The sequence below is a fragment of the Perca flavescens genome, chromosome 12 (assembly GCF_004354835.1).
Source record: "Perca flavescens isolate YP-PL-M2 chromosome 12, PFLA_1.0, whole genome shotgun sequence".
NCBI lineage: Eukaryota > Metazoa > Chordata > Actinopteri > Perciformes > Percidae > Perca > Perca flavescens.
In genome coordinates this window covers 29225588-29235170 of record NC_041342.1, presented here as the reverse complement: position 1 = coordinate 29235170, position 9583 = coordinate 29225588, and the positions used below count along the sequence as shown (strand labels likewise).

General features: G+C 41.8%; 1 protein-coding gene across 3 annotated transcripts; it reads right to left on the bottom strand.

Annotated features, from left to right (window-relative positions):
* Positions 1-594: 594 nt before the first annotated feature.
* On the bottom strand, positions 595-8346 carry LOC114565476 (uncharacterized). 3 transcript variants are annotated; one of them, XM_028593542.1, is made up of 5 exons: positions 8010-8346; positions 5686-6686; positions 2888-3043; positions 2526-2624; positions 595-1232 (listed from the first exon to the last, which is right to left on the bottom strand). In XM_028593542.1, the coding sequence occupies exons 1-5, from the start codon at positions 8182-8184 to the stop codon at positions 933-935; spliced, it is 1731 nt and encodes a 576-aa protein (XP_028449343.1). In that variant the 5' UTR covers positions 8185-8346; the 3' UTR covers positions 595-932. The 3 variants fall into 3 exon arrangements, with proteins under 3 accessions (XP_028449343.1, XP_028449344.1, XP_028449345.1); XM_028593543.1 differs by lacking the exon at positions 2526-2624; XM_028593544.1 differs by lacking the exons at positions 2526-2624; positions 2888-3043.
* Positions 8347-9583: the final 1237 nt, after the last annotated feature.

Below are 9583 nucleotides of genomic sequence, written 5' to 3'. Positions count from 1 at the left end.
ACTGTATCTGAAGTCTCTTTTATATAGACCTTAGTGGTCCCCTAATACTGTATCTGAAGTCTCTTTTATATAGACCTTAGTGGTCCCCTAATACTGTATCTGAAGTCTCTTTTATATAGACCTTAGTGGTCCCCTAATACTGTATCTGAAGACTCTTTTATATAGGCCTTAGTGGTCCCCTAATACTGTATCTGAAGTCTCTTTTATATAGGCCTTAGTGGTCCCCTAATACTGTATCTGAAGTCTCTTTTATATAGACCTTAGTGGTCCCCTAATTATCTTAAGTTTCTTTCCCAAAATTTAACTGCCACTTTGCTCATTTGAAAGCCATGATGTCTCTCTCTCTCATGGGTTGGCCAAATTCTCTGGGCGGGTAAAGCAGATAAAGGGGAGGTAACCTTGCTCCTTATGACCTCATAAGGAGAAGATTCCAGATTGGCCCATCTGAGCTTTCATTTTCTCAAAGGCAGAGCAGGATACCCAGGGCTCGGTTTACACCTATCACCATTTCTAGCCACTGGGGGACCATAGGCAGGCTGGGGGAACGCAAATTAATGTTAAAAAACCTCATAAAGTGAAATTTTCATGCCATGGGACCTTTAAGTCCCTGAAACACTGAAATCTTTTTCTTTTGGTAATTTGGGTGAACTGACCTACCTGACAAAGGCAGGATGTGCACTGCCGTATTATAGAAGTGAATTGGAACTGCAGTGAATATGTGCCAAATGTGTCTTTAGCAAGCAGTCAGTCTTAACTTCCTTCAAGCTCTGAAGTACAGCTCAACGTTTGTCGTTAACACAGGTCTTACAACATTCAATACAATCCTCATCATCAGATAACCAGACACCTTTACAGCTCCCAAATGTTACCACGGTTCACAAAACATGAGCCTTGGACGAGTTGATTCAGACCAAAAAGCTCAGAGCGATTGTTTAGGCGAGGAGCTTGTTTTTCAGGCTGATGTACTTTGATGTCGGTTTCGGCTGCAGCATATCGAGTCCCACAAATAGCCTTTGAAATACTTCAAAAGTTCTGGCGAGTTTGGGAGGATAATCCAGATTTAGGGCGTAGGTGAGGCCGAGGAGAAGGCAGCAGGCTCTGGACACGTTACCCACACCGGTCAGCACCGGCGTTCCATCGATGATGATGCCCACTGCATCCGGCTTGTGACAAACGTAGATCCTCATGCTCTGGGCTCTAAGTTCCTGATGCACTTCATCCTCCGCTGCTCTCTAGAAAACATGCAAACATAGTACGGTTGTTCGCATGCTTTGATTGAAGAAAAACCAAACCTATTTAATGTAATCTAGCTCAGATAATGTTTGGTAACACTTTACTTGAAGGTATCGACATAATTGTGACATGACACTGTCATAACTATGACCTGGCACTGTCCTGAACGTGTCATAAACGTTTATGACTTCTGTCATTAAGTGTCACTCGGTTTTCGTCATGACAAGTTGACACTGTTTGGGTTGTCTGGATTATGACAACTTGACATTAATCAAAGTGACATTACCAGAAGTTGTCTTGGTCATGACAAGTTGACATTAAATTTGTTTGGGATGTCTTTGTAATGACAACTTGACATTAACCAGACTGACCTCACCAGAAGATGCCTTTGTAATGACAACTTGACATTAACCAGGATGACATTACCAGAGGATGCCTTTGTCATGACCACTTGACATAATGCCATCCTGTTTACTGTCAAGTTGTCTTAATAAGGACACTCCAAAGAAATTTAATGTCAAGTTGTCATGACAACATCCTCTGGTAATGTCATCCTGGTTAATGTCAAGTTGTCATTACAAAGACATCACAAACAAATTGGGCCAACGCTTTCTTTGTGTTGGCATTCCAAACTCAGGTGGATTTCTGAGGACTGTGGTTAACTGCTCCTCAGATCTCGTATCTGTCCAATCTGAGTTTTCTGTTGCGCGACTAAAACAACTTTTGAACGTACATGTTCCACCAAAACAAGTTCCTTCCCGAGGCTATTTTGCAGAGGACTGTGCCCATGACGTTGTGAGTAGGGTTGGGCAACGTTTTGATTTTAACAATTCTGATTCCAACTCTGATTCTTCCTTTTGATTCCGGTTCTTACAGATTCCCGATTCCAACTCTTTCAGGGGTGGAGTCGAAACGGGTCATGCTTATTTCTCAGATGAGAGGAAAATTTATTCCGATTCAACGGTGATTTACAGTTTTACCGGGCTTTTTCCAACATAAAATAAATCCACACTTTAGAGCGCCTCCATGCGCCTGGAAGTACGCTGGCTGCAACGTAAATCAAAACGTGCGCGTGTTAAAATTGAAACCGATGATCAGATTCCAAACGATTCCACTGGAATCGTAATTTCTTTTAAACGATTCCAAGTTGAAAGCGGTTCTCGATGCCCAATCCTAATTGGGACTGGTTTAAAGAAATGCCAATAAACCAGAGGACGGGATTCTCCCGTCCCGCAATGCGAGACTAATTACATGTAGAAAACAACCGAGACAGAGCTCTGAAAACGACTTACATAGTAGTCAGAGACAAGCTCCTGCACACTCTCCCCCAGGTACTCGACGAGGCATCTCAGAGTCACGTCCCTCTTCTTCACCACTGAGGCACCTGGGTCCTACAGTGAATCATTGGATCTTAAATCAAAACTCAATCTACGCCTCTGCTGTCTACGTCACTTCTTCAATAAAAGCTTGTTCCACGCTCTTAGCTCTTACATCTCATGAGACAGCTATGAGCTGAGAATGACATGCACCATGCAACAGTCAACTTGACGAAGAACATCTTTTTTAAAAATAAATAAAAACTCAATCTAGGTTCACACTATTGCTCCGGATGAGTTCGTTATTTGACGTTAACTTTTGACCTGGTGGACCTCACCTGTATCAGTTCAGCAAACAAACTCTTCATGCGCTGTCCAACGGCTCCTCCCTTGGAGCTGAATAATTCCAGGAGCTTTGGCGTGTGCCTGTCCAGCTGCGAGAAAAATGTCGACTCCAGGGGAATAGTGTTGCACCTTCGGAACTCTTCGTTAATCTAAAAGACAGGATTTTGTCAACTATTTATACAGGAGACACACAGAAGGTCGACATCGATATAGGAGGCTAGATATCGTCTTATATTTTGGATGTTGTAATATCGTGATATGACACACGTGTTGTCTTTTCCTGGTTTAAAGGCTGCATTACAGTGAAGGGAATTTTCTGGATTTACCAGACTTACTTACGGTTTTATAATTTGCCATGGTATCCACATTATTGGTAGCCTAGAAATCTTGACCCCCCCCTAGTGGCAGCAAATTTATTTGGCAGCCAGGGGGGGTCTAGGCACTCTCCGTTGACTTTCAAGCTGCAAAAACCAAATTTTGGTCAGGCCAGTCACATTGTGTATAGAGTCGGTGGGCGGGGCTTATGGCTGCTGCTGCTGGGAACAGCGGACTTCTGGAAGACTTGGAGTTAAGCTTTTCTTTGATAAAAGAACGGCACTGAAATCATTCTTAAAAAAGGAAGATGTGTTCGGAGTTTTGCCGACCGGATACGGCAAAAGTTTAATCTATCAACTAGCTCCGCTACCTTCTTCGTTGCTCTGGTTGGTTGTAGCGCTATCCTATTACGTGCAGAGGGAATTTGAAAGAAAACAGTTTATCCCGCCCCTCGGATCGAGCTCCGTCAATGGTGAGTTCCCAGACCCTACATCTGGATGTGGGTCTGGCTTGTCAGGCTACATTATTGGTGATTATTAATCAAAAACTCCCATTGTGTAAATATCTGTGAAAGCACCAATAGCGAACCCTTCAATATCGCCATCGATGTATTTGGTCAAAAATATCGTGATATTTGATTTTCTCCATATTGCCCAGCTCTACCGCCGACTCTGAATGTTGTTACCGTGTTCCCATCACCACAGCCGACGTTCTTTGGTGGTGATGGCGCAGTGGATGTGATATGACACATGCCTTTGGTGTGGGAGACCTGGGTTCGAGTCCCACTGCGATACATCAACCAATGTGGCCCTGAGCAAGACACTTAACCCCTAGTTGCTCCAGAGGCGTGCGACCTCTGACATGTGTAGCAACTGTCAGTCGCTTTGGATAAAAGCGTCAGCTAAATGACATGTCATGTAAAAAAAAGTGTAATCATTAAATTATTGCTTTCACTTTTTCGAGCACTGGCCCGTTAAAGTAACTGGCTGATTGTATTTACTGGCCTGACATAACTTTTTACCGGCCATCTTGCTTTTGGACAGGTAATGCCTACCATACACTAGAAGACTTTGAACAGACTTTGGAAAGACTACAGTCTGACACCATCTCACATCTAAAGACAATCATCTCACATCTAACGTTAAAAGACTCTCAAATATGTAAAGACTGGGGATCTTGCAGGGTCACACATTGTCTAGTCTCGCATTGCCAGACCTTCCTTCACAGCGCTGCGGAGGAGGGTCTGGCTAGTCCACACAGTATACCGGGATGGGAGAAAAACGTGCTCTGGTTTAATGGCATTTCTTTAAACCAATCACAATCGTCTTGAGCTGCGCTAAAGCCGGACGGAGCCACGGTGCCTCTGCAAAATAGACTCGGGAAGGAACTTGTTTTGGTGGAATGTGTGTACGTTCAAAAGTTGTTTTAATCGTGCGAGAGAAAACTCTGATTGGACAGATAGTCTAGCTAGCTGTCTGGATTTACCCTGCAGAGATCTGAGGAGCAGTTAACCATAGTCCTCACAAATCCACCAGAGGTTAGAACGCCAACACAAAGAAAGAGGAAGGAAACGGCTACCCGGCCGAAATGAGGGACATCTGGCGCAATTTTCGGCGGCCCCTCAACAAGCCTGGAAGTGGAACATCAGGGATATAGACTACAGTACACATTGTAAAACTACAACTAGATTTGTTTTGAAAAATTTAACCAAGCTGGCTAGCTACCGCTAGCTGGTAACTTAAGGGAAAGTTTGCAGATTTTCTGTTCTGCCGGCATAGCTAAGCTGTAGCCCTTTGCTGCTTCCTGTATGGTGCTGGAGGGAGCACACCCATTGGTTGTTGACAATGTTCACATGATTTAACTTCACTACCAAGATTTAAAACTTACGATAATTACGCAAAATTGCAAAAAATATCAAGTAATAGATGTTGCTTAAACTAATGTTGGGATAATCTTCGATAAATTTAGGGGTAATTTCAAAGACATTTCAAATATGTTACTTGCTAATTATCACCTACTTACCATGAAATTTGCAGACCTTTTTAAGGGTTACCGGATATTTGTGTTTAAAAACTGTAGTGCTTTCTGATGGTAACTGTTTTGTGTTGTTGTGTATTTCCCCATTATAATCAATAAAATAAAAAATAATAATAGTAATGATATTTTTTCCAACTTAAAGCAAACATTTTAAAAGCACTAGGGTTTGATACTCAGTCCTAAAGAAGAGCCAGTTTGGGCTTGAGAGGTTAAAAGTTGTACTTAATAAATATAATTTTGAAATTTAACAATAGTGCGTTACTCGAGATAGAGCTAATGTTTGGACTCAGCATTGGACAAAGTAGATGTGAGCATTTTTCCCATTTCATAATGCCTTCCCAAGCCCTTCCAGGCCTCTCCAGTTGAGAGCCACCGCACCGCACTACAAGATCTGCATTTCCTGGTGTGTCATGAGGATCATCCAATCAAGTTTCTTTACCTGTAACGGATCGAAGAGGGCAGGCCATCTCTCTTTGAATTCTGCCACCTGCATGGACTGGCCGACCACTTCCCGTCTTCTACAGCTGTATGTTCGGGACATCATGTCATTTATCATCTGACCATTGCCCTTTGTCTTGTTTGCAGCAATAAGCTCAAGTCTCATACTCTCCAGGCTGTCCTCCGTTTCACCGGCTGGATGTGGGGGGAGGTAGTTTACCTCCGATTTTCTCGGTTTCTTGATATTTTTGGCAGGTTTCCTGTCGCCGTCCTGCTTGTGTTTTAGTGTATTTATTAGCAGTTCAGGGTTTCCGTGTGCTTTAAGTTTGTTCCGATAGTTTCCACATTTGTATTTTAGGCTTTGCTGCCAGCCGTAACATCCGTTATGAGAGCCGGGCTCTCTCAAGCACGGATGCTTCTCTATTAGTGACTGTGCAACTGCAGCCCTCTGTGGATCATTGGGATAAGCCGTGTAGGAAAACATGGCCTCCGCCAGACGCTCCAGAATGTCCGATTTGACACATGGCGACGTCAGCAGGGTTCCGTCTTTTAGAAACTTCTCATTGCCTTGCCTCAGAGCCATCTCGGTGTTGTAGGAGAAGGATGGGATGGGAAAGATGGCGGGCCACAGGCTCTGCCTCTCAGTGGCCGGGGGAATGGGGATCACAGTGTCTTGTGAATCCACAGAGAGCGGGGCATCCGCCGACGGCACGTCAGATGTGTCGGGGTTGCGTTCCTGAGGGACCGTGGTGATTACTATGCCTGGCGGCACATGCACAACTTTGAGCGTGTCTTTATCTTTCAGGTCTGTTGTAGTGGTTAGTGTGAAGAAGTCATCAAAGTCAGCATCCTTGTACTGAACTCCTATGTCTGTGGTGATGGAAAAAGCCTGTTTCAACACTTTAGTTAGGTCCTCCACAGATGAGGGGATGCCATTTTGAAATGTTATCTTCCTGATATCATGATCGATGATGACTCGAAATCTCACTGCATGTTGCATATCTGCAAGTAAACAAAAAAAAAAAAAAAAAAAAAAGGAACATTGATAGGGTTAAAGGTTTTCCGGTGTTTTTTAAAATTGCTTCCCAATAATAACTCGGTTTTCCGAGCATCTCCTTTAACTCAAATCGAAAGATCAGGTGGGATACAAGCACGTTTTTTCATTGATGTGACTGAGCCCTGCACCTTCGTTTCTTCTTCTTCTGATTTTTAATTGGCGGTTGGCAACCATCTCAAGGTGCATTACCGTCAACTAACCGGACTGGTTTGCGGAACAGTAGGTTAGCAGGAAAATAAAATAAAACTAAACCAAAAAACTAAACAAATAAAATTAGGACAGACTATACTAAATTCTCTCGAACAGCCCGGTTTCCTTTAAATATTAAATCATGTGAACATGCATTCCCCATGTTGCATCTCCAAGTACATTTTCTACTGTAAAGCTTATTTTAGCTTCTTCCTTTCCTTTTCATAGCCCCTAAACTCCAGCAGCACATGCTGCACCGACACATGCTGATCACATTTTATACACCTACCAGTTGGGCGTTTATCGATTATTTGGAGTGTCTTCTTTGGTCCAGTATCCCAAAACGAGTAAAGTTTATCTCTTCCTTTCTATTTCGGCCCGGTCATCTTCCTGACCTAATATGTTTTTGAATGTTATAGAGATGTCTTCCTGTATCCTTTATAGGGCTGCACGATGTGAGGAAAACATCAAATTGCGATTATTTTGACTGATATTACGATTGCGATACGATCCACGATATTGGAGGGAATTTTATTTTTGTGTCATTATTCTTATATTCCTAGAAAAATATTAAAATAAAAAAAAATGTTTAAATGATTATAATGTGATTTTTTTCAAGGATCTGTACAAAACAAATATCTTTTTCCATAGTCTGTAGGATACAATTTGTAGGCTGGAGCTGGAGCACCACAATTCTTAATTCAGAAGTGTTTGCGATTAATTGTGCAGCCTTAATCATTTATGTCCCAGTATTCTTGCCATTTGATTTTTCTAATAATTGCTTTGCCCTCAGCTTTAGTGAGTGGGATTTTCATGTCCCGCACAATCTGTGATTTGAGTTCACATCCGTTTTTATTTTCCGCTTTTACTTTGAAGGCCGTAAATCCTCAACTTCCGACCTTAATTTGGTTTGTATTGACGCAGCCGCGGGAAGCGAAATTACCTTTTCTCAAACACGGCAGAGCCACTGTTCGGTCTGTTCTAAGTTTAAGTTAAATGTAGCACCTTGGAAATAGAATAGACCAGACATGTGACTATAATAACAAGAGTCAACATAATGTAGAAAAACTTCTTCATACCTGCTTTGCTGATCAGGAACTCCGACCTCTCGTCTTCCAGCATCTTGCGTTGGCGGTTAATCTCTTCCTCGTAGTTGGATATTGTCGTCTCCAGCAGCGCGGATATCTCGTCAACAGCCACTGCAAGCCGCTGATTGATAAAAGTTTTCAGCGACTGAAGTGTAACGTTAGACATTTTTTCAGAGGAAAAGTGGCATGTCTTGGAAAAAACGTGGTAAAGATCTTCTTCTTTAGTTTTATCGGCAGGTTACAAAAGCAACGTTTAAAGTGCATGCCGCCACCTACTGGACTGGAGTGTAATATATGTCTTTACTCTAAACCAGTGGTTCTCAATCCCACTAAGGCCATTCACACACTACTATTGGCCAGGCGTCCATGCTGAAATGCCTAACAACCAATCAAGCTGCTGCGTAGGGCGGGTCTTGGCGTGGCCATAGTGGGATTCGTAATTTTGCGTCCGGGAACCTCCAGGGGTCCTTGAAGGGGTTCCAGTGGGTCCCCAACAAAAAGAGGAATACTTTATTTTCACTGTAATTTCATCCATAAGTAACACAATGACAGATTGAATGAATATGTTGCTCACGGGTGTCATTTACTTTCTGTAATAAAACATGGGAAAAAGTCTTATCAGATCAGGGGGTCTGTGGTCTAATATGTGTCAATTTAGGGGTCCTTGATGTGAAAAAGTTTGAGAACAGCTGCTCTAAACAACCAACACTAATAAAAAAATAAACACCATTTAAAGAAGTTATAATCTGAATATTAAATGTTTCATTTGAGTATGAAATTAAAAGGCCTGTACTTGTTTGTCCCCTGTCTCTTTAATAGGGTGACCAGATTTCCTGGAGCTAAAACCGGGACACTTTGCGCGTGACCGTAGTGTGTTTGTGCACGCACACGCTTTTTAACGTGAACATGTGCCAGCCCTGTTCAGACACAGATAGTAATGTCATTATTTTGATCCTAGGCTCCTCGTCTAATAAGTGTTTTTTCCTGTGAAATTAACAAAATTGCAGTAACAGCCTTTTTCAGTTTAGTGTGAGATTTATGTTGAGATTTTTTCTAAAAAAGATTTTTTTAAGTGTTATTTATTGCAATAACAGCAAAGTAATTAAAATGATTTATTGAAAATGTTGAGCATTAAACACTTAATTTCCTGCATTCTGGTGAATTTTTATGCACTTATTTCTACCTTTTTCTGAATCAATGTATGCTGTTAATATCGTTATGTAAAGAGAAACAGATTACAATCCAAATATAAAAACATAATGGAATATATTGCAGTAAGGCTGCATTCTGTATTGCTTTCAATTATTTATTCTCCTTTGGATGGACTTTTCTAATTATATCTGAGTCAGCACACATGTAGCCTATAGGCATCATTTACTCTTACCTCCTGTTTTGCGTCTTTTGTTGGTTAAGTAACCTCCTTAATGTGCATATGACAATTATTCACCTCAATGATACATTCATTCATTTTAATGTATTAATAAACCCCTGGACTGTAATATTTCAGATGTTTGAGCAAGATTTACTGCTCTTGTCCAAAACTTTGTGCACATTCAAAGTATATA